Source organism: Pholis gunnellus (assembly GCF_910591455.1).
Source record: "Pholis gunnellus genome assembly, chromosome: 3".
Classification (NCBI taxonomy): Eukaryota; Metazoa; Chordata; class Actinopteri; order Perciformes; family Pholidae; genus Pholis; species Pholis gunnellus.
In genome coordinates, this window is record NC_136529.1 from 13257167 (window position 1) to 13283341 (window position 26175).

A 26175-nucleotide genomic window follows, 5' to 3' on the forward strand; every position below is an offset into this window, starting at 1 on the left:
GAATTATTCAAATCCATGAAATCAGTCTAGTAGCCGATATGTAAGTTGTCTACTTCACTATATTATTAATACTCAAAACAAGGTCTGTTTGTTCATCTGCTGATACAAAACACATCTTGGATCAAATGTATGCATATTTCTCACATCTTGCAGTATTTCTGTGTGTTTTTAAACTTTGAATGTGCTGTAGTGTGAATAATTAGCCGATGCATGGTGAACACCACACTTACACGTACCCATGACTGGCCTTGCGTGTGGAGGAATAGAGGAGAAAATAGACCTTCTCAGACACACGGGCTGTGCTAGAAGCGTAGCATTGATAGGTTTACGGACAAATTGGACCATTCCAGCGTATTTATTACATGAGCCTTCAGCGGAGCTCAGCTCAGCTCAGCAGTGTCTTGGATGTCCCAGGAGTATTCATTTGTAAAGAGTGTCTCCCTTTTCTTTTTTTAATGGGCACCGGATGCTCAGAATAAAAGGACGGAGCAATAATTGCTGCGCTGCCAAATGGTCCAATTAGAGCTCAGATTAATGAGAATAATATCTCGTTACATTTGGCACCTGGCTGACATCAGAGAAGATATCTACATCCCATTGTATTCTATGCTATGCACCGCTCACAAAATTATCCTACAATATGACTCACCGGTCTTCAGAGACTTTGGGAATGTTGACGTTACTGCAGGTAAAATGACATATTAGAGGTTTCCCCCCCTTTTCTCGGGGAGATTGACTGACAAGAGGAGAGATGATGTTGCGAGTCGTGCAATCAGTTCAGGCACAAAAACATTGGCAAACATTAAGAGTTGTTCTGAAATGTAATGAATCTGTCAATGCTGCTGCTGCTGTTGTCATATTGGAGGCTCTGTGTAATTATTGCAGTAAGAATCACAATAATGATGAAAATAGGGAAAGGTCAAATGCTGATAAGACTACAGCACTCTTACCGTTTCTGATCGACCTAAATCTTTCAGTCTATTTTGTTTATGTCTTCTCTCTTATCAACCTTTATTTATGTTTTCGTTCGATCCTTGTTCGTAGGTGCCGGGACCACAGTGTCGCTATGCTGTCGGCAGTATTCTGAGCGAGGGAGAAAACGAGGCAGATGAGGAACTTTTAAAGAGCTATGAGGCAGCTGGCTTTAAAGTCTTTTCCTTTCCCGAAGTCACGCACGTGGTCACTACCTCGTTCCCCAACAGGACGTTTTGCTCCTTCCTCCTGGGAATAAGAAGAGTTTACCCACGGCTAGAGCACTACATCAAGGTATTATGCCTTTTTGGGCTCTTTTCTACCAATCACAATCTCTTGAATTTTGTTTTCCATAACCAAATGTGTTTATTCAAAGAAAAGGCAAATGCTCCATTCTGGAAAACATGATGTAATAAGACCATTGCTAACCGTAAAAAATAGGAAATAAAGTAAACTATTTTGACTAAGTAAGGGGCCAGGTGCATAAATAACCATTATGAGCCACTGCCTGTATGCTTATTTTAGCGGTCGGACAGCAGGAAAGGAAACGTGAGATGTGAAATGTGTGTGTTTATAATAGGATGAATCATAGCTAACTCTGAGGTGGGATTACGTCAGGCGGTAGCAAAATAAAAATCAATATATAACCCAGTGATCGGCACATGTACATCTGAGTCACACTGTGTGCTTTCAGGCAGCTGTGTTTTGTTAAAAGCTGAGCATGTCAAATCCTTTTTCTCACATCGCCTGAAGGGCTGGGAGGTGTTTGTTAGGTAGTGCGGCAGGAAGAGGTGTTCGCTGGAGAGGAGGCGGAGGCGTGGAGGGAACTTTAAGACAAAGAAGGAGAACAAATTTGATCTCCTTAGCACTTTCTGATGAATGATCTCGCCGAGTGCCGCTTGAGGGATGCTGGGAAAGTGAGTCATTGTGTTGAGCCGAGAGTTTTGTGGATGTGGTTTAATTATGCAGTGTGCTGTGTGCAGGTGGCAACACCACAGGTTGTCTCAATCACTCTGCTGCTGCTGGAGGAATGTGTCCGTGCGTCCTGACTGGCTGCCGCTACCATCTGCTCGGACGCTGTTTAAATCTGGCTCTGCTCCAGTGACACTTAGCCTGTCAGAGAGGTCGGCTTACACAGCCAGTTAAAGTGGACGCCAGTCTCCTCCATCAGCAGTATTATATTGCTACATATAATTTATTGTTGTATCAACACCTACAGATCATCGGAAGCACTATTGCATTTTATAATTAACGAGCCCTCCCATTAAATCTGTAACATAAACAAATACTTATTGAATCAGATGAAAGAATAACAGCTACTACAGTTTGATGGACTTTAATTATCTTGTCTTACATGAAAGTATATAGGATTTCTCCAAATATATTTAGCTGCCGGTTTATTAGGTACAGCTAAAATAATGCAGTCTAATACAACGGCCCCGAAATATATATCGTACTTTCAACAAAAACATTTTTTTGAAAATGTTTTAGAGCGGGGTTGATTCAACTTCACGGTCGTTTTGGATGCTGTAGATTCTGATATTTAGAAACCCGGTCGGTGTAGTTGGGGTGGAAAAAATATCAACTCCATCAACTCCTCATATAAACAGTTTCAACAAAACTGAACTTTAAAACCTTCATGAAGGAATAATTTGCTGCAGGCTGTTTTGTTAGACTTCCTTAGCTTTTGCTAGAGGTTGCAACTTAACTATAAACTGAGCGTGTACAGTAAATGTGTTAATCGCCCCTCCAGCTATTATTGATATGCAACTCTCACTCTGACCTGTTCCGGAAGAAGGCAGGAAAATAGGGCAGAATATATAGATACATATATATACATATACATAAATATTTCTGTCTGGATACCTGGATGTAATGTGAATTTATTAGACGGCACATTTCATCCACAGCCATGAAATCCAGACAGAGATTTGCTTCCAAATCCAGAGGTTATGTTTCGAGGCTCAGGAAATGAGTTTCACTTTAAATGTACGTAACATGACATCTTTTGGTGTAAATCGCAGGTTGGACTGTCATCTCTTTCTTTTCTGACTCCATGGCACATTTTGCAAAGTTGTTGTAGTTTGTTATTAAAGAGAGCCATGTGATTATTTGAATACAGCTGTGCGATCTTGAGAATGAGTTCAAGAAAGATGCTATGGTGAAATGAAGTAGGTCTTACGTCTTGTGATATTCGATACCGTGTAAGCTCCCGGAGACTTGATTCTCTTGCATCACAGTATTCACCCAGAATGCACCTTAACACGGATAACCTGGTCCTCTCTGAGAGGCAGCATTGCCTTATGAAGTCTGAGAACTGAATCCTTATGTTACGGAACACACTCACATTCAACATTCAAAGAGTGACAATCAAATATATATTGTTATGCAAATCCAAGCACTGCCCATTCTGAAATTGTTAGAGCATTTAAAGGAGCTACATTTATTACCTGTCATGTCATGCTCCTTTATATCGTTTACAACCAGCGCACACTGACACTCTGCTGAAGGGAGTTGAAAAGTAAGTTGAAGTTGAAACACTGCAGCTGGTTTGAATGTAAGCATGAAAAGGAGTTTAAGTGTTGGTCAGCGATGAAGAACTGTAACGATAACGTAACCATAGTTGAAACACATCTGTGAAGCAAATGCCCTGTAAACATTCTACATACTACAACATTTAACTTCATTATAAGTAGGGATGGGTATCGTTTGGGTTTTTTCCGATACCGGTGCTAAAACGATACTTTTAAAACGATACCGGTGCCTAAACGGTGCCTGAACCGATACTTTTTTTATTGCCAAGTCAAATTTAACAATATATTTAACTGTTTAAAGTATACTATACATATTAGTGCTGGGCAACGATTACAATTTTTAATCGCATGGAATTTTTGCGATTAATCTCATTGTTATGGCAAAGTTCAATAATTAATTCAAAGGTAGTGTATTGTGCACTTTTATTTTAAAAGTACTGCTATATGAACAAAAGTGCAATAACATTTGGTTTGCAAACACTTTAAACAAATAAGGTTCTTTTTAACAGCAGTATTCCCTTTACACAGTAGCAGTTATATCTCTTCACTATCTGTGCTCAGTGTGTGACTTCATGTGAAACGTTCCACTGCTGTGCAACAGGAATACAATGTTTCAGCACGTTTCATCTAAATGTGTGTCGTCTTCATGACAGAGCATGTGAATGCAGCTCTACTGTTCATCAATATAATGCTGTAACTCAGAGGTGATGATGGTTACCCAGCGATCAAAGAATAAAGACACACTTACGCACAATGTAGGTGTATTTTCCCTTTAACTCACGAGATGCAGGTAGCATGTTTTATACTTAATGTGAATTTAATTCATACTTTGTTGGCATCTTATTCTGAAAGTCGGATGTTCCTCTGAAGAAACCGGATGTTGTCTCACGTTAAATCTTTCCGCTAACTTTCAAAGTCCTTCGCTCGCTCCCGATCTGTGCAGTTTGAATGCGTTTACCGTGAATTTCAGCGTATAGGTCACTAACATGTAAGTGTCTGCTGAGTTCACCACGGAGACCTGAGTGTCTGCTAACTTTACCGCAGCGATGTCCAGTAGTCTCCATTCCTCCACCGCTGCCAGTGAGCAACGGACTTTCAAAATAAAAACAGCCACACTTTTGACCGTTTACCTTTCGGCATTTTCTCTGTTAAAAGGTTGATGGCTAGCTAGCTGCTGTAGCTATACAAACGGTAGCTATCGTTACCTGCTGCCATGACGGAGTCATCAGAGTAGTGTTAAAAAAAAGTATTTCAATCGGCTCAGGCACCGAAAAGAAGCACCGAAATCTGCGTTGCGTTTCGGTCCGGTAGGTATCGGTCATATAGGTACCGGTTCCATATTGGCACCGGGTTTCGGTACCCAACCCTAATTATAAGTAGTTTACTCCTGTATCAATTTCAACAACAGTATTTAAACTAAAACATGGCTCACATTCAACAGAAGCAGCACAAACGGCTCTAAATGGATTTATTTTTCGTGAATAAAGCATGCTGTTGACACTTTGAATATCCCAAGTGGTGAGACCTTTTCAAACCAGCTCATCAGCCATGGCTGGCTTGTCATGGTAGAATGATTTCTGTCTGTCAGACACTTTGAGTCGCTGGCCCACAGTTGGGCCTGATATTTGCCAAGTCGGACCATCGATTGACCCCAGTGTTTTTCTTCTGTGCCTTGGCTCTTTAGTGGTGGGCTACATCACAGACGCCTTGGCATCTTGAGATTTGATTCAAGCATGGTGGCCAGGCCTTCAGACTGGAGTGGGAGAATAATATTGTTGACATTCACTGAGATCTAAAGGTTTGCGAAAGGCAGACGATGGAACATTTGTTCGCTTCAGGGCACTGTAGTTTCTTGCCAGCACAGAGGCTATGGGCTGAATATAAAGTATGTTTCTCTTTGTTCCTTTAGAAATGGCCTTTTTTAGTAACTGACACACATGGTGTGACAGTGATCACCAAGTCTTCCTCAGCACAATAGAGATTAAAGCCTCATTTTTGGGACATAAGGGGCTGCCTCTCACAATTCCTATTAGTGTCGTCCACAGAGCAGTGCACAGATGCTAGTCCGCAGGGCCTGTTAAACATGCAGACTCTTGGCAAAAAAGTGACGTATATTCCGAAAGGTCAGAAAAGGTTATGTGCTGGACAAAGTAAAGAGGGGGCAGTTGCATATGCTGGAAGATCGGGGGTCTGGTTTAATTCTAATTCTAATTCTGGGGGTGTCTTGAAAATATTCTTCTCATGAAGAAAGAGGACATGCAACTATTTCTTCGCAGGAGTAAAAACGGGCGTTGTGGGCAGAAACTGAATTTAAATCCAAAGCCTATTAGGAGGCCTTCCATGCAGTATTCAGAAGTTGTACATATGTCTTGTGTCTGTTTCAGTTGTAACTCATGACACTAATGAGGTGCGGGGATCAAGCCATGTGGTTAGGGTGATTTATTAGCAAGCTATCAACTTGTATTAAGTCAGAAATTTCCATCTACAAAATCAATTAGTTCTGTTGAAATGCGGTATTGAATATTGAATTGAACCTCTTTTAAGTTTTAAAATGCCACGCTCTGTAGTAGAACTGACCTAATTTACTTTTTTGTTCATGGCCGGTTGAATTTGACATCTCCAAAATATCATAAACATCATTCAGATTGATCTTGCAAGAGTAAGTGCTGTTACTCGTGAGGAACGATCTAGTTGAGTATCGTGCCTGTTTCTGTGTTATTGCTGAAGGCGTCATCTCCATCACGTTAAACACATTTGTTTTCTGTTTCTCCTCCCCTCAGTTTATCTATAATACACACAAATTTAAACATTTTTGTGTGTCACACCTGTTAAATATCCTAAGCCCTTTGTCTAATTCCCTCCTGTTGCCTTGCAATCACAAACATCAGGCATTTTTTGGAGTTTAAACTGTGTGAAATCAGTGAGGAGTTTTATATCAAGGAAATAATTGCTTAAATACTCTCTATGCGAAAAAAAAAAGGGTTACGTTTAAGACCTCAGACATTTGGTTTGCAGGTGTTGTTTCTTCTGACAATGAGAAATAAATAGCTTGAATAAAATCGATACCTCTGCTATGTTGTTTTATTTTTAACCGATTTAATCATATTAATGTACAAAACCATTGGGCCTCTTTCATCAAGTATGTTGCATCACGATCCTGCGAGCCAATTCTTCCCACGGGACGCTCTGTGGAGTTTGCCCGTCAAATGTTGAAACGTGGCTTTAATCCTCCGCAGCTGGGAATCCACTGTTGGTGTTAAATGTCACATCTACATATGATTGATCGGATCCAAACTTTATCTTCTGTTGCACTGTCGCTCTGCATCAAGATCAGGCAGGGTGGGATTACAGTTTAAGAAGGATGGTTATTTTTAGATATGGGACAAATTGTTTTGTGCTAGCGGCCATTTTCACCAATCGCTTATGCACGCTGGCTACTTTGATGATATCAGTCTGTGATTGTGCTGTTTAATTTCCCCCCCTGCGGATACAGTGAACATGTTACAGTGTAGACCTGTAAATAACAACTATTGTAGTCTTTTGACTCAACTCCTTCAAAATAAGATACAGAATACTTAGAGGCACTTATCATGTCATAGTAGATGCTCGCTGCAGTAGGACTACAATACCCAAAAGCCTTAGTAATCACACCAGTACAATTTTTAGAAACGTTGAAAAACGTTGGGTGGGATGAAAATAGAAATGTATTTCCTCCATTAAAAAACAAACTGGACATACTTTGAAATCACCGCATAATGTTTGAACCTGCTGTCGACATATTTGTGATTGGATGATTTACCAAAGTAAAGTCCAAAAGTCTTTCACAAATTGTAGTTTTAGCTCTATTAGGCCTACATATTGCATTCTTAAAGTTCTTTACAACACCTGAAGTTTGTGTATCTGTGATGTGGCTCACTTATATAGGAGAGAAGAACGGACACACACACACACACACACACTCATTCTCTTATGTCGGCTAAAATATTCCAACCAGTTGCTCGTGTCTTTTGTTGAGACCGACATGCAAATTAAATGAATTTGCTCCAGTGTCCTCTTGAGGGATTTTCTGAAAAGCAATCCAAGAGGCAATTTTGAACCATTCAAGTATGAGTCGGACAACTGGGTGGGGGCACCTAGAGGTTTGGGACCTCACTGAGCTAACTAAAGAAAATGGGAAAGATAAAAAAAAAAAAAAGAGGCTTAAGACTTAACTGCTTTATTCAGCTCAGTGACTTTCAAACAGCCCTTGTTCATTTGTCAAGGCTGAATAAGTCTGTGTAAAGAGGGTTGTTGCTTGAGTGACACCTGGATTGTTCGTAAAGCGGCTACTGTCATTCGTTATGCCGTCAACCCCTTTGAACCACTTTTATTTCCCCCATCAGGGCTTTGAAATGAAATGTAGACTATAAGGGGATGCAGATATACTATATTCCATTATCCCCTTCTCTATTTGAACAATAGGAATGTCAAAAAAGAGTGTAGAGCTGTTGAGGAAACACTATTGTGTTCCTATTAATCATGTGATAGAGCAAAACAGAAAGTAGAAGAAACACAAAATGTATGAGGCATTGATTGGATATGGTTAGAGGAGTGAAGGGAAAGTAAATTGCTAGGGAGGAGATATACCGCTAATGGAGTGGTATCCTCCATAATCTTACAAATTACTGTCATTAACACACCGGCTGCAGGAAGCGTTCAAATGTCATCCTGAATTACACGTTCTTTGTTGCCACTCACTGCCAGCGATGTCTTTGCAGGACTGCTTGATTCCAACATTTGAGCAGCTAAAAAAAGCACTAACGGTGTCAGCAAATGGTAATTTTGATCCAAAGGTCACTGTTGTGCTCCATCAATTTGACACATCAAAATGTATTTACTTGGGGAGTACTACCGCATATTTGGCATTAGGGAAGCTGCACGAAATCTGATGAATTGCCTCAAATGAGTAAGCGTCGGTCTGAGCTGAAGACTACAAGTTTGAAAATGAAAACAATCTGGGGTTGTGGAGTTACAAAGAATTGATCATTTACATACATATGAGGCTAATGACTCATGGATAAATTAGCTTCTACTAGCATAACGCACCAGAATCTGCCATTAACCTGTAGGCGGTCAAGTTGTATTGTGGGTAATGTAGGCACTAGGTTTAGACGAGGAATGTTTGGAATTATAAAGACAATATCTCAATAAATCATAGATGTGTTGATCCTTATTCTTAATTGTACATTTGTAGTCAAATGTTATAAAAGTTGAATTTCTGTTAGTATAGTGGGAGTTCAACTTTTGGCGACGGGTCAATTCCATTTTCCAGTTTCTGTTTTTGCTCTGTGTTCAGAAAAACGGCAATGCCCTGCGGGATGAGATGGACGGCATGGTCTTGTGGTCATGTTATCCGTAAGAGACACAGTCTATGTTCCCCCGCAGCCACTGAAAGCCTGGCGTTATTATCAACCATCAGGTGACTATTACCTTTGAAGTCATTTTAATGTACTGGTAGTGTCCCTGCAGCATTTAGCACCAAAATATGTCTTGGTTCTCAATTTCTTTAAAAAGCCTGTGTGAATACTCGAGCTTTGATGGATGTTATTTTTCTGTTGCTACTTTCTTTCGTCTGCTGAGAGTATTATGTAAGAGACATTTGCTGCATATGTCTTCTTCGTATTTATTTTATCATGCAGACTGCAATTTGAACTCAAACATACCTCAGCAGATATGACCAGAATGATCCTGAAATGACAACTTGACTGAGACACTTCTATAGACTCTTGTATTTCTATTAACATGTATTAATAATAATAAATCATTTACTGAATGGCTAACCAGACATTGGTCTTGTTTGGTATCGTTAATCACACAGTTGTAAATATTGCTTACATTGTGTGTCCTTTGCAGTGTGTGAACCATGAACGCCTTTTGAACATAGTTGAATTTTTAAGATGTATATTTCAGGTATTAATCTATAAAACCACAAACCTCACCTACACTGGAATGAGGAAAAGCTTTTTAGCGTAGCTCAGATCGGCGTTGAGAGTTGACACAGTGCAGTTATCTTAAAGGAATAACTCTTGTGCATTTAATACGGGCTTCTTTTCCTTGTCTTGTAAAGAGGTCAAGATTTTCTGCCTTTTCAGTAAAACAAGCTTGCTCAACTTCCAAGCGGCAATACAACTCAAAAAATACTCTCCCACTTTCCAGATGCAAAAGTCATAAGATATAGTACAATCTGCACTGTAACAATTAAAGGTGAAAACACTTGTATTTAGAAAACATAAGCCGTGGTTTCCCTAGGATTCATTTAGTCTAATTGGTGGAAATGTAGCTGAAGGAGGAAACACACTACAGGACTTAAACAAATGCGTAATACTTAAAGGCCCCCTGTGGACTTTTCTTATAAAAAACAAACAAACAAAATGTATTGACATTCAGTGTTCACCAAAACACTTTTTGTATCCCTTGAGGTCGAACAGATGTTTAAATGTTTCTTTTTTTTCATAGATCATTTAAAAAGCAATATTGAATCCAGTTTTATGTGCGTTCCTGTTTACTTGCCGGCAGACTTCAGCTGTGGAATCGAATAGAAACCATTTGCAGGAATGTGTATTGTGTGCAATGTGTGTCCTTGTAAACGTATACAATAAGAAAAATGGGGACAGCTCCATAACGCTACTCAAGGTCAAAAACTCTACAGGGAACCTTAAATGATGACACATGTTTTCTTGGCCCCGACAAATCAAACATGTGTAACAACAACATTATCCTGCAACTCAGATGGGAGGCGCTCTAGTCTTGTATGCACATGCATGAATACACCCTGGACTAATGTATCTTAATACTCACATTAACATGGGGACATGTGGTCGTAGTGTAGCCTATAAACTCTCTCAGATAACACATCTGCCACTAAAGCAAATAAACTTGTATCTACTTTTATTTTAGGACGAGTTTTCCCATTTCCCTCCATTATTATCAATAACAATTACTGTGATTTACTTTCCTTTTTAATGTAATTTCTGCCTTGACCCACTGCCTTCAGTTGGCTATTTGGTAGCAAATATCAAGCTGATCTGTGTCAGATCAATTTTAAAATCAATGGGCCCTTTTCACAGCATCTATTCGGACATGTCATAGGAGGGTAAGCGTGGAATTCATAAAGTGAGTTATGGTCCCATTCTATTTAGTGTCATAGACATTCCAGTGAGCCAGCATGCACAATACCAGGACCCTGGTCCCCCTAAATGGAACAGGGCCATAATTAATGTTATTGATTGCACCTGTGTTTATGTCAAAATAGTTGCTGTTTTTATCAATATATTTTCATCTTTGAACGTTTAAGTTGGGGGCGTGTTATGTGTCACTGGTGTATTTTGTCTATTTATGTTGTGTTTTGTCATGCTGATGGTTAAATATATATTGCTTGAGTGGTGGGTGTAGAGTTTCTATTTTTCTTGCTCACAAGGAAATGGTAAATTGTACTTAACATACCTAAAGACAGCCCTGTTTAAATGATCTGAATCCAGTGCAATGGTTGGGAGCACTTATCTGTCACGTTGTCCCTTCACAGCTGTCCTCTTTAATGCTGACAGCATGGTGTTCAGTTCCTTTTGCCTTTCTCCTCAGGAGACGAGTGGCCTTTGTTGAGGCAGAGGTTGTTGTTTGTATCCGTCTCTGGACTCAGAATGATCATTTGTCTGCTGTTTTCCTCTGAAATAAAAACACCTCTGTTTTTCCCGTTTATCTCCCCGTGGGCACCAGATCTTTTCTCCATCAATTTCTCCCTGTCTTTATCTCATCTAGTCTGACTCTTTGTCTCTAACATACAGGAGGTGCAGTGCCCCCTGGGATGTGGTGTCACTCTAAACTTTTCTCCTTTTTAGACACACTTTTAATAGTTTTGATTTATTCCTGAAGAAATCTCTGTAACATATTGTTACCATATGCTACAGCAGATAAATCAGCCTTGGTCTGTACGGCTGAAGCAGCTGAGAATGAATTAGGATTATTGTTGATTTTACGCATTGCTAAAATGATGTGCTTTGAGCACAATCTTGCAACATATTTGGAACATAAACCTAAAAGATATTTAAAAAATGATGAAAAATCTCAAAAAAAAATTCCATTGAGATTACTTTAACACTTTCTTTGCACTTTTGTTACTTTGTGATTCTACATGAGCGGCATTTCCTCCACTCACTGCTTCCCTGTGTTATTGCTGCACAACTCGTCTAGCCTGATTAGCATGGCTGTTAAGGTGTTTTTTTCACACAGTTGCTCCTGTGGCATGTTTGACAAACTGCTGCTGGGAGAGGTGATTTTTACATGGATACGTTGCAGTTTTGCTTTTCTCTGTTTCCCTTTTGTAAGTTGCATATTTTTGCGTTTTAGACTTTTGGTCGGACAAAGCAAGAAAGTTGACGATATCATTTTGGGCTGTGGAAGAAGGTGTTGGTCATTTATTTAGATTAAGTTAAATCATTGTCCTATGTCAGGCTTGACTTTGGTTATTGTGCCTCTACAGTGCCAGCACTCTTTTTTCATGTTGAAATTACGCCTCTGGTGCACAAATGTATTCACTATATTTGCCACGTTGTCCCAGCATGCCTCTTTATGCGCGAGTAAAATATTGTCTTCCCCGCTACTTTCAGCTCCTTACTGGAAATAAAATGACTCTTCTTTCGTCCCTCATTGAATTGCTACTCATAAGGGAAATTACAGTAAAACACATTAAGAAAATCTATACTTAGTAATAACTTTCCTTGAAAACAAGACTCACACTTAAACATTAAAGTCTGGAAAAATACAATAATATTAAAAGAAGATGTATTTATTTATTATTTTAGGAAATTTTACGGACTGACTGTTTACAAATTACAAACACAAATAGCATCCAGATCAACAAAGAGATATTGTGTTAGAGCTCTAAAATATCCAAGGGCACATGTGAAGTATTTGCACAGGGGTCCCTTGCAGATGTTTTTCCCCCGGCTAGGAACCTGGAAAGAGAGAGGACACTAGCACATCCTCTTCTTCATGTAGACCATCCTTCACTAGTTCCCTCAGGACCTACTGCAGAGGGGCCACAAATACACAGCTAGCATGAGAAAATGCTTGAGAGGTGATTTAAAGGGGTGTGTGTGTGTGTGTGTGCACTCACATGTGTGCGTATTTGCATGATGTTTTCGGTAATCCCCTACACTCTACAAATGTCTTTCCTTTTTGAATCCTTTGTTGATTCAGATTTTCCTTCACAAAGAAAGCACCATAATAACAAGGTTTATTTCACTGTGACATGAGAGTTAGCTCAATAGGTAAGCTTTCTATAACCCATTAGCTGAGCTTCTATAACCATGAAACGGCATTGGCACAGACTGATGTGTCCTGAAGATCCTTCTGTAGACTGAGGATGGGTTACTGCTCTTCTCCTCCATATTTTGAAACGCATCGATGGTGATGGACAGAATTGTCTTATTTTCCTGCTTGTGACTGATGCTTTTCCAGTCATGGTTTGCAACGGCAAAGGCAACATGAAGCAAAGAATTCAATTTGGCCTCTTTTTTTCTCAACTGTTGAACAATTTAAGAAAGGTGAGCTCATGTTCTGTTGGCTGCTGTAATTTCCCATGTCTATTTCTTTAATAATGCTACGATGTAATAATGTTTTCATGCCTGAGAAACAAAATAATATATTGCCATTTCTATGCCGTGGAGGATGTGAAGACATACAATGACCTTACTATGGCCCTGTTCCTCTGGACTGCCTTCAGTGCTGCCCAGGTCTTCCGAGGCCCTGATACTGCAGGAGGAAAATACAGAGAAAATCAAACAAAAATCTATAACGACACTGTCCACAATCCCCTTCCCAATTACAGAAGTCTACTGTGCACAGTTTGTCTCAGCTATTCCACTGTGGGTCTAATTATTTGCCTGCCCTCTGTCCGAGGCTTTCTGTTCATAGGACACAGAGAAACTGACCTCAGCGTATATCTAGGTTCACCGGGTTAAGTTGTCGTTTAACCCACCTAGCAGTGGTTGTTAGTGATATAAGAAGTATAGTGGCATGGACTCCATGTGTGGCTGCACACAAAATATAGTTCTCAGGTCTCACAAAAAAAATAAAAAAGCACTGTAGGGCTGCAACACATTTATTAACACAATTATTTCCTAAATGAATATGTATAAAATGTCAGAAAATAATCCCAAATTCCTAAAGCCTAACATGACGACTCCTAAAGGCTTGCGTTCTCTGATCAATGGTTCAAAACCAAAAGAGAGTCGTTTTGCTATCACATAAAAGCAGCAAATCCTTTGTGGTTGAGACACATGGATCGGGAGGACGTTTGGCATTTTTTGCATGAAAAATTACAATTGATTTTCAAAATAGTTGCCAATAAAATTTTCTGTCAATCTTCTCATCGAGCAACTGGCTCAGTGGCAGAGCAGGTTCGTCCTTCAACCAAAGGATCGGCTGTTCGATCCCCGGCAATGAATAGATGGTCCTGGTGGTCAGAAGACTAGAAAAGCTCTATAAAAGTACAGTCCGTTTACCATTTTGAATAATCATTTCAGCTCTACACCGTACATATGTGCTACAAAAATGCACATTATGTTCATCTCCATTCATAAGCAATTAGCATTGTTGTCGTGGAAGCGTAGTACCCACTCTACAGTTCCCCCTCAGGCAAACACCGCCAGCTCTGTCAGCACGGTTGCCTTTGTTTGCACCGTTAACACTGTTATTATCGTTAGCTCTGAGCCGCCGGCTCGCTTCCACCGTGTTGAGAGGCGTCGACAGGCAATCAAAATGCTCCCAATCTCGTATATATTGCACCTGTAATGAAAAGAACATTCAAAACTTGAATGTGCTAATGCAGCTTCTAATGTCAGTTTTTAGATGGAATTCATTTGAGAGGCTGTTCAGTTGTTGGGCAAATAAACACTTTATGCAACATAAAGGAAAAAATACTTTAAAACCTTGAAATATTCTGTTACAAAACCAGATCCACAGATGATGATTCATTCAGCTTTGAGCAGAAGCCTGAAGGCCTTTCTACAAGAATGCATGTTTGTTTTGTTTTTTTAAGTAAAATAAGACGCCAAGAAAACTAAAATTATAGATGCATGAGTCACCAATCAAAAAACGATTTACTGTGGAAAGGAAAGTATTTTCTAAAATCATGAAAATGTAAGCTGGACTGCATCAACAAATTGCCGAATACAGATTGTACAAATAAGTATCACAGAGCAATGAGGGGGCAACCGAATGGCGTACGTATATTCAAGTTACAATAGCACAAGCAGGGACCTGATGTTCATTTCCATTATAAACACAGTTTTGTCACAATGCTTCCGTTTCCCACATTGTAAAGAATAATGTCCTGATGACATTAGACCAAGGGCCAGGAACTCAAAAACACTGCAAGGCAAATCCAAAATCTTGTTATGAATCCATAAAAAGTTTGGAAATCTTATGCGGCCTCCTGAAACGTCAGATCAAGACATCACTAAATCCTAACGGGATGTTGTGAAGAACAGATGCCCACTTTCTTCATCCTGTCCATGCTTCCACCCTGCAAAGAGTCCAGGATTTGTATAACAGAGCCCCTCTCTCAGTTAGGTCCTATATATTCATTTTTACTGAGATATTTCTATTATTGTCCTCTCAGAGTAAAAGCAGGGCTTTAAAAGCCCTGCTTTTGCGTAATGCTTTTGTTCTCGGCTCTTAAGTGTGTCATTAGACTGTTGAGTCTACTCTCATTTGGCACATCTTATTCTGCAGTAGCTCAACAGTATTTATTAGTTACTCTCCAGTTCTTTGTTGTGCAACTTTAAGAACCAACTAACTCAATCAAATTGAATGTGCATCCATTTTACTCTGTAAATTAAAGCGAAAAACATTCCGACAAATCTGAATTTGCCAGTTAAATATTAATGCTGAACCCCTCTATGTAGCTGTTGTACCGACAGTGTGTCTGCACTAGGCTCCATTCTCACATTTGATCATTTATTGATGGTCTGAACTGCAAAATTCAACTTGTGTGTGTATGTCGGCATGCATGCGTGCGCATCAATGTGCAATATGTAGCAGTAGCCGATGGCGCAAGCCAATGAGGATACACAGATGTTCCTGAAGGAAAAGTGCACCAATTATTGATGCTGCTGAAATCCCTGAAACTGACAACGTTGTTCCTGCAGACGACAGTGAGAGGAACGTCAGCGCTGTCATAATTGGGCTAAGAGACAGATGGTGAGCGAAATGATAGGCTGAAGTTTAAAAAGAAGTCGGCTGTCTCCTATAAAGAACGTATCTAGTGTGTGTCTGTTCAGTCTGCAAGCCTGATTATGAGATCCTTTGCGTGCGACGTTCCTGCTGTTCCTCTAAACGCTCACCTACCTGAAACTGGAACATCAGCAAGAGGCACAGGGACTCCGTACTCCCGGGGTCTGGACAAGAAACAAACATAATCTGAGCGGTTTCAACTCTTGGAGAGATGACGTGAATTTGCCACAGTGTAAGAAATGATTGATGGTCTGCGTACTTAGGCTGATATAGTTCAAGCCGGTGATGAAACACAGGGTTTGGCGATGAAGGAACAGTGCGAATGTGTGAATACAGAGGTCTTCATAATCATAATACCAATGCATCTATGCTCAATTTCATTTACACACGCCACACCCTCTTTTAAGTAAGGGTTCTCAAACCTTTTGGGGCAAGGGAGCCTTTACAGGGGAGAACATTGTCCAAGAACCTCCTCTTGATCGTTGCACCGCTTAAACATATGCTGCTACCATTTCAACTATTAGATGCCATTAAAACTATTTATCTATTCGTCTAAAACTATTCAAACTATATACTTCAGACCTGTCTCGTAGAGATAAACAGAAATGCATTTCAGTTTGAATAATGTTAAGATAAAATGAGACAAACCTTTTATTTGTTGCACTGCGGGGAAGTTTGCAATGTTATTGAACGTTGATACCACTTTAAACAGAGAGGGATTTTATTCAAAATGCATTTGGACTCAAGCCTACATTTCAAATTGATCTCAAAAGCTTTCAGAAAATGAACAGTAGCAAGACCAGCATAGTCCTAATAAATCCAGACATTTAAACTCACCAGTCTAAAGCTCACCTGGATGACAGTAATGGACGCAATATGCGTTTGTTGTGTTGGTCAAAATGGCGCCCCTCTGTAGAATCGGTAGCATTAGTTTAAACCAGACCAAATGCTGTGGTCTCTGTCATGACTCGCTCTGAATCCTTTGCCCTTTAACCATAAGAAAATAATATTGCTTGTGGTTTCGTCTGGTGCAGAATATCACATCCGATAACCAACATCAAGCTTATTTATTTGTTAAATTGCATCAAACGGCAACAAATAAATTACACTTAGTCAAATTAAACAAGTACTAATGAAAACTGACATCAATTTGAGCAAATATTAAAAGAAAATCACCTAATTTATCCCATTGAGATGCTGCACTGTAGCTGCAATGTGTTTCTAGTATTGCTCGACATTTAGCATATGCCAAAAGGGCGAAAGTAACAGACGTCGGATGTGCATGAGCGGAATGACAAAACATGGTGTATGAAAGGTTAATGAGTCGGAGAAGTGGAGTGGTGTCTGTCATGCGAGACTTCCCACTTCTAGAAGAGTGAGGCAAGTAACAGAAGAAGAGCAGCATTTTAAACAGAGGCAGGGCAGCGCGTGGAGGCTGAACATCCATGAAGACAGATGTGTTGCATCACATGTGTGATGTGCAGACAGGAGAAACGGGCCATGTTTGTTCTAGGCAATAATGGCGTCTCCTGAAGAGGTTAGCGTAGATGCAGCAAAAGCATCCGTTATATCAGAGTATTTCTTCATTGAAAGAAGAGCGAAGAATGACACTGAAGGCTTTTCTCGATGGCAAAGGTGGTTTTCGCTCTTCTCCCAACTAGCAATAGTTTGATTGACAGATGGTTCATCCAATTACCTGCCAAGTCTTTTTTTTTACAAACGTGGCTTCTCAGACGGTTCTCTGTAACAAACCATCTTGGCTGGTCAAGCTACTAAACACCCAAACATTGAAGAAAACGCATATGGTAATGTGTAAATCCTCAACTTGTTTTTTATTCTCTCCAACTTAAATGATCTCTCTCAGGAAAGGAGGCTTTGTGCTCACCCGTTCCTTGAGATCTACAGAGAGGGTCTGATCCAGTTCATGGTCCCCTTGGCTCGGCAGGGAGATTTCTATGTGCCTGAAGTCCGAAAGGCAGAAAGGAAGCTGTTGGAACAAGAGGATTTGCACAGTGACTCCGAAGTCTCAGGTACGTGTCGGCCTATTTCTCGCTGTACCGCAGAAGCACAGACATCCTTTGTATTTGAACCTTGTGGGTTTCAAAGCCCTGTTAAGCTGCACAGGACCGGAGGCTCGCCAGTCATACTGATGGGAAATGACAGCATTTAGTATCCCTAAAATACCATTGTTATAACACCGTAAGTTGATATGGTAAATGTGTTAGCAAACAGTTGGCTACACATGCAGCAGATGTTGAGCAACATCAGCACTCATTTGGAGCCATGTTTTTGGCCTCCTGACAAACTGAAGTCTATTATTCAGTCTCTTTTTGGCTCTGTTTTTGCTGTCGAGTGAAATATAAGTGTCTTTAGCAGCTAAACGCTACACCATGTTCTCCAGCTAGTTAATAACTTTCTCTGTCTGCAGTGCTGAGCTGGTACTGTGCAATGGGCGGGCACCAAAACTCTCAGTAGAGCTGAGGGGAACTATAGTCTGGTGATTATTTTCCTTTTACATTACACTTATAGGTGAATTCACAGAAGGATGCGTGGCTTTTGCAGCCACTAAACCTGCAGAAATGACCCGAAAAAGAAACCTCATAATTCTGAAATGCACCCCTGTGCTGCCAAGCAAATAGCTTCTTGGCACTCCTGTGCAATTGGCACGTATTTTAATTAGGAAATATGCCTTCATTCAGTGCAAAAGGAGTCTGTTTCTATGGAAAAGAGCCTCATTGCAAAAACAGTCTGATTCACAAAGATCTGTGCTATTAGCCACACACAGTTACAGTGAAATGTGTAGCGTCTTCAGAGAGTTGGTGTTAACTGAAGCACATTTATAAGAGGTGTTTGCTCAAACTCGTTTATTTTGGGATGCAGTGACAGGATGCAATGACAGTTGTGTCATGAAAAATGACTGAATAAAGCTCCCCTACATGCCGTTTTTGAAAATACAAGAGAAAGAAAAACAAGAAAAAGAAAAAATGATGTTTTTATATAAAAGGATAAACAAATGATTTCTTCCCTCATAAATCCTGGGCTTATATTTTCCCCTTTCCTCTCTCTTAATTGCCTTAAGGTTCCTCTGGCAATACCCTCTCACAACCGACGCATTGACCTCAAGTGCTTGTATACTTTGCAACATGGATAATTGCAACAAAAAAAAAACTGCAAAATTGTATGGGTGTGTCTGTGCTGTAATATCATTAGCCCCATATCTTTTGTGAATCAGAGACGGTGCAGATAGCAATTGCAAATGCTCCTACTTCATAGTCATTTGACTCATTATTGCTCTAACAATATTGATCAGTTCTTTAAGCGTTCTAATAGCCACAAGACACATTTCAGAGAAGTGGAATCGGTTATTAATACCATAATATTGTATCTAAAAAGCTTTTGACTTATCTTAGGAGGAAAGTTTTCTCCGTTAGTTTGTTACAGTCAGCTACTTTTTGAATGCCATGTTACTGCACCTGTGTTTTGGCTCAGCGTTTGGCTGTGGGAGTTGCCGCTCGGGTGGGACCCAGGGGAGCTGGACCTTGTTTCCATGCTGTTTTGTTTATGAGCAGCCCTGCAGAAGCAAGCCGTGATTGACACATTCCTAGGTGTTAATGAAAAGCATAGACACAACAGCTTCTGCTGGAAGTGTGCTGCCACACACAGCCGCCAAGGGGCTGTCCACAGCTACACGGACACCATATGGAAAACTTACGTTCAAAGTTAAAGATGCACAAGCACTGAAGCCCCATTCCACTTGACACTAATTTATCCTCACATAAGACGATAAGAGAGGGACATAAAAGCTTGTGAACAAATGTTTTCAAGAGTAAATCCTGGTTGATGCGAGATGAAGCGAGCCTAATCATGAGTCGACGTGGAGTGTGAATTGATGGTAACGGCACCAAATTGCTACAGCTTTGTGGCGGAGGCCATATTGTTCAGTTCAGTACAATTCAATACAAGCCGACCAGATAACAATCTATATATAGCCCAGCTGAAACTTAAAAGACACAAATACACAGAAGAAACCCACATAAGACAAGCAAAATAAACAGTATGAATTTCATTTTTAACATGAAGCCTGGGTTGTTTACAAATATATAGGACATAGAAAAGGATGTATCAGATAAGGTCAAAAAGAGGTCATGTCAATTTTATATATAGCCCAATATCTAATTTGCTACTTTTAAAAGCATTGCAAAGTCAATATCTTTGGATTTTGGACTGTTGGCCGGACAAAACAAGCATCCCGCAGACGTCGCATTGGGTTTTGCAAGCAAATTTCTTTCATTTTATGAACTAAATCATTAATGGATCATAAAAGGTTGCATCTGATTATTTTGCTCCTAATTTGCTACTAAAAGAGTTTTTTTAGAGATGCAGTTGATTTCAACACATCTAAAATTAAGTACAGAGTCAGAGAGTACAAAACAACTGTTGGAGATGCCTGATACAGACAATAGTGGGTGAGCCTCCACTGTTTGGTGTATGCACTGAGGAGCATAGTGCACAATGCTTGATTTATTCAGGGCTATCCGTGTCCACATTCAACTTAGATTTTGGATAAACCTTTCCCCTAACTTTAATTTCTCTGTAACTGGTGCCTCTCCAAAAGCAGTTGAGGGCAATTCTACATCAATAATCGCCTTTTAAATTGAAAGTAAATGATTTTGCTTGAAAAAGCGACTCCGTTCAACAGCTGTTACTTATACAGAATGAGTTACTTATGTGTGTCTGAACCCTCACACCTAGTGTCACATCTCCACAGGAAACAATACCCCAAAAGTATATTTGGATCTCCACTCTTTGCTACAAAACTGATTTAAACTGAGAGTTGTTGACAATGTGTCATGGGTGAATGCAGAGTGGGAATGACATTTGGGTCCATGACTGTGAATGATAATGTGAGAGGCAGCCATGCTCCTGTCACACAACTCAACCACACCAGCGGAGCATTCAGGACACTGGAGGCGTCTTTGGTCCAGTGTTCCCCTCAGCTCAGCCCACCCATCCGCTCCGCTACCGACCCCGTCTCAGTGACTGGATCGACCCCCGGCCTCCTCGCTCTGTCAGACAGCCGTCTGGGAACCACACGAGTCAAAAGTCTTTGAGTGGATGAAGTGCAACGTTTTGTTTTTAGTTAGGTTTTACTTAAAAATGTTACTACAAGTCTCTGTTAGTTGCCTCATGGGGCTAGTCAATGTCAAATGTCAAGCCTTCGTTGAGTGAAATCACAAGTCCAAGTCGTGTCACAAATCTTCCTGATGATATTGCGAGTCTTTCAGGTCTCTGAATGTTGACCATTTAAATTACACAGTATTTAAACATTTTCCTACCAAGGAATAGTTCGACGTTTTGAGAAATTTTTTTTCATGTCAGATGAGAATATCATGACTAATCTCTCATCTTTAGGTATCAAGCTCGAGCCAATAGCTCTAAGCTGATCTCAACAGCTCGTCACACTCAAAGACCTGCCTGCACCTCTACAGCTCACTAATTGACATGTTACGTGTTGTTTATGTTATCTGCACACAAACAGAAATATAGAAAAGACCACTTGATGTTTTACGGAGAGAAACATGCTGTTGATATTTATTTGCCCGGTGCAGTGACTGCTGTTGTGCTCACCGTGAGGTTGCCAGGCAACAGTCAGAGACTGACCAATTGATGATAACATGGTAATTAGTGCGCTTTGAAAGTGCTGGTTGGCAGATTATTTCACTTTTAAACTCCTAATCACTATGCTCTAAGCTTCCTACTTACCAAAATGTCAAACGATTCCTCAAAAGCTCTCTTAGTTAGTAGTGTGTTTAAGCCTTTAATATGCTAATTCTCTTTCTGTAAAGTAAGTTTGCAGGTTAAATCTTAACCTGCTATAATTCTGCAGCATCTTTCTCCATCTCGTCAACTGTCACTCACCTCAAGGCACCACTCCACCCCTCCGATCAAATGCAGCGATTAAGATGTTATTCCTAAAGTGTATCTTCCAATACAAATGGGGATTTTTTTTCTTCCCCACTGACTGATTAAATGTTGCTGCTTGCTTTAGGCGTTCAACCAGCAGGGAAAACCAACACGAGACCAAACGCATTGCTCTATCGGAGCTCACTGTGCATATTTCTAATGTTTTATTTCATTTATCTCTTGGCTCCTTCAATCAAATGCACATGAAGTGAGTTTAGAATTAATGATTCAAAGATTTCATTTGAATTTGAAATACAAAGATAGATTTAGGGATTCATTCTTCAGAGTACACCTTGTATGGTTTGTATACAACCTCCCTTCCACAACTCGTCATAGTCCCCTGTATGCAATGTTATTGTCTGGAATAAATAATGTATCACTCAATACATTTTGCAGTTTACATGCAATTAGATTAAATTCTCTAATCTGCGCCTGTGTGCTTCGTCTCATTTTCTGTCCACATGAAGAGATTTCCAATACGATATCTCTCTCATCTTTTCTAATATCATGTATTGATTTGAGCAGAGTGTAATGTGGAAACACTCACAGCCACTCAGAGACAAAAAAGGTCGACAAAATGGCACACAGGTATGAAATGAGTCTGCAAGGAACAAACTAAAAAAAACAGAGGAGTCAAGTGGTCGAGCTGCCTCTATGAACCCCTCCAATTAGAGAGCAGAAGACCTTTAGCGTACCGGAGTTTCTAATTAACAACATTCCAGTGCCTATTTTGAGTTCCGACTTCAGGATGCAGCACAAGGTGTTGCTGCGCATCCCATAGTTCCTTAACAACCAGAAAAATGTGTGACGAGCAAGATATACTTCATCCTGCAAAAGAAGAAGTATTTCCTAGCTTCCACATTTTTGGAGTTTAAACTTTTTACTCATTTTCTAGTTCGTCATTCACTTATTATCCTAAACTGAAATAAATAAAGTATTTGTCATTTCTACACAATTTGTGGATCTCCTATTTTGATATAAAGTACATTAATGAAAATATAACAATGAAGTACAGCATGAGAGGAAACAAGCAAATGTATAAGAAACACGTAAGCAAAGATTAGCAAAAAGAAACGTGATCTCTTTGATCTTGTGTCTTCTGGTTTGGTTTGATTTACCATCAAAAACTATAGTCCGGTAAACATATAAGTTATGTATCAAAGCTGACAGAGAAGTCACTGCAAAGGTTCAGTATCTCTTATGGACATCGGATATGTTTATGTTGGTCTGGCTGCGGCACTATCAGTCGGTCACTCGACCACTTAGACTGATCAGACTTTATACAAATATCTCAACACAACTATCGAATGGACACGAATGCGTCTACAGAGGATAAATTCTACTGGATGAAAAGTCAGGGGATCCCCAACGACTTTGGGGATCCCCTGACTTTTCCTATTAGATGGATGATATCAAATAAGATTTGGTACAGACATCTATGTCTCCCTCCGGATGAATTGTAATAACTTTGGTCATCCCCTGACTTTTCATCCAGTGCCATCATCAGGTCAACACTTTAAGTTATTCAGCACTTTATGTAATATGTGCATAACTAATGACATTCTCATGCAGCCTCAGCTGTACTGTTTAAAGCTGATCAGCAAATGTTTGTCAGCTCACAGTCTTAAGTAAACATGAACATGGTATAAGTATGTTAACATGGTCTTTGTGAGCATGTTAGTCTAAAAACGTGGCTGTAGACTGCAGTCTTTTTATGGCCTTGAACTATTTTAACAATCTCTCTAAAGCATATTTGAAAACAAAGTGATATACTGACAATTAATGTGAAGATTTATTCATACATGTATGAATACATTTTCCTCCCGGCATATGATATCCAAATAATTGATGAGTGTTTTAAAATGAAGCACAAATTGTCGAAGAGATAATAGTTATTCTGAGCTGAAATCACCGTCATGCAGATTTTTGGTTGAATCCCAGCACTGGATTTTTGGGCAGTGAGTTTCTCATGTGGTGTTTGTTTATAGAACTCCTCTCACCATCTGTCCATCCCTCCCTTTTGTTTTATCACTGCTCTAGGTGCAGACTCAAACAGTGAATGCAGCTCGGGGAGTGGGGTTCTCCTGCCGGACAGCAGAGAGACGTCCCCGGCGGCGTCCTCCGTCCGCTCGGTGTCTATCCAGGATCAAGGGGATAGAAACTACAGAGGGAGAAGCTCCAGGGGAACCTCGTTTAACGAGCTGGACTGGGAGCAGACTGGTGGACAGCAGGCAGAGGGAGAAGAGCGGCTTCCTAGAGACTCCAACAAGAAGAGCCCGGAGGCTCAGGAGTGGTGGGGTGCTGTTGGGGGAGAGGAGTAGGAGTTCAGTTAGAGACATTAGTTGAGAAAAGGAGATTAAAGGATTGAAATTGAGAAGATTGAGAAGTTCAAATGATTAAAGTGTGTCTCACTATGGGTTCATGTCCAAATGGGGAAATAGTAAAGGATAAGGGAGGTGATATTCTATGTTTCTGGTATTGTGAACAAATCCAATGAAAAGACCAAAACTAAAACTGTTTCTCAATACTTTCAGACTTCCCTATCCTGAGAGCCCATTCTGCCCGACAGAAGAATCTTTAAAAATAAATGGCTCATTAATATAAGGTGTCTTTTTTTCCCTGTAAAACAGCTGATCACCGTAGTTTTTAACAAATGTTACACAAACAGGGGTAAATAGTGGATTAATCTTCATTTGGTGCTCTAGTAAGCAGCGGGACGGTGTATGCAGGACCAACTCCAAATGAACTACAGAGCCCATGTTTCATTGTAAAGAAGGAACATGTCACCCGGTGCAACAGTGTGTCTCACTGATGTGTTTTCCTAAAAAGTTATTGAACAAAACAGGAGGTCTAAGTTCTTTGGCTACACAGGCACTTGTAAATCATTTATGGCTAATTCTGGTCTTTCTATTGGATCTGTTGATAATAATACAAAAATATATAATATAACCCCACTTATTCTTTACTATTTTAATCACCTCTTTAAAGTGAAAGTATCAAAATCTGCTAGATTTTGCTGACAGACAACAAACAACTTTAAAGCTGCAGAACTTATTCAGGTAACCTGAGTTTCTTGAAACGTTTTTGGAGAAGTGATGATGTTTGTCCAAATGATACAAGATGTATATGTTAGAAAAAGCATTGTTTACTTGAAATGTCTTTAATATGCTGTTCTGAACCATTACTTGCAAGACTTGTGTTTATTAGAGGATTGTTTGATACAAGGAGTTTTTAGTTTTTGACTAGTTTACAAAGGGCCTTAGTTTCATTCATTAAGGCATTGGAATTACTATAAGCACATAGACCTCACAAAGTGACCTGTTCTGTTTTAGTTTTTTTGATATTTGTGTGCTTTGTTCGAAGTGTTAAGTGTATTTCACAGCGTTTGAGCGTTGACATAGCTCTGTTGCACATGTTTTGATATAAAATTGACTTCATTTCCAAAGAGGAAGGTGTGAATTAATGCATAATAACCTTCTTCGTGTAGTTCTCACGAGCACTCCCCAGTTAGAGGACATGATTATTGTGTGTGCGCGCAGCCTGCTGTCATGATTAGTCGAGGAGAAAGCTTACATAGCAAGTGGCCACTAATATCAATTTCCCATTACTGAAAGCAAATTTCTGTTACTCTACCTTTTATTTACATCTGGCTTGTTACTTCCTCAAATGTTCCTCACACATCCATTCACAGCTCCTCATTTTCTTTCAAGCCGTCATATTGTGTTATTTTACTTTCTCAGCCTTTCTCCCATCTGCCGTCTCTTTGCACAGGCTAATTACCAGCTGCAACAGTGAGGCTGGTATAGTTTTCACCTTGTGAGTATGTGTGTGTCATCACGACAAAATGCGGTCCTGGAGACACCAACTGTAGTGGGAACCACCACAGAGGCCTTTGCCAGGTGTTTATTTGTCTGGCAGTCTGTCTATTTGTGGACAGATGTTGTCGCAACTGTGCAGGATCCAATCACAAAACTTCACTGGTATGTAGCTGAGATTAAATTAAAGGCAGAATTTGAAGATGGATGTGATCCAAGTAAGGAGGTAGGAAGGGGGGGGAAGGGCCTTTCACTTTAAGCCCCTGGCCCTATTTGGCATCATGGCTGCATGGTGTGTGATCCCATTGCAGGATGGTCTGTATAGTTTCTGTTTGTTCTTCTCCTTTTATTCTTTTCTCTCTTTCCCTCTGAAATAAATATGGCAGCAGCAGCCTGAAAGACCACCTAATGACCCACACGGTGTGTCCAGTCATATCCATATCCTTTATTTTCCAACAAACAAGAGATCACACCGGACTTGTCGCAGAGAGCAGTGCTCACTTAGAGGGTGCAGGCAGCTCAAAGGGATGTGCATTTGTTATCAAGTGTGAGACGATCCTTCTAGGCCAGTTTCAAGTAAACAGCTGTTGCATATTCTGAGCTAAAATGAGTTCTTT

General features: G+C 40.0%; 1 protein-coding gene across 1 annotated transcript in view; it reads left to right on the plus strand.

Annotated features, from left to right (window-relative positions):
- The window catches only part of tex264b (testis expressed 264, ER-phagy receptor b), a 31177-nt gene extending 5387 nt beyond the window's left edge, over positions 1 to 25790 (plus strand). Inside the window, exons 2-4 of the mRNA XM_079156780.1 lie at positions 1045 to 1266; positions 17644 to 17809; positions 23784 to 25790. Of these exons, the coding sequence (XP_079012906.1) occupies positions 1045 to 1266; positions 17644 to 17809; positions 23784 to 24064 (669 nt within the window). The 3' untranslated portion in view covers positions 24065 to 25790. The remainder of the gene's footprint in view (positions 1 to 1044; positions 1267 to 17643; positions 17810 to 23783) is intronic.
- Positions 25791 to 26175: the final 385 nt, after the last annotated feature.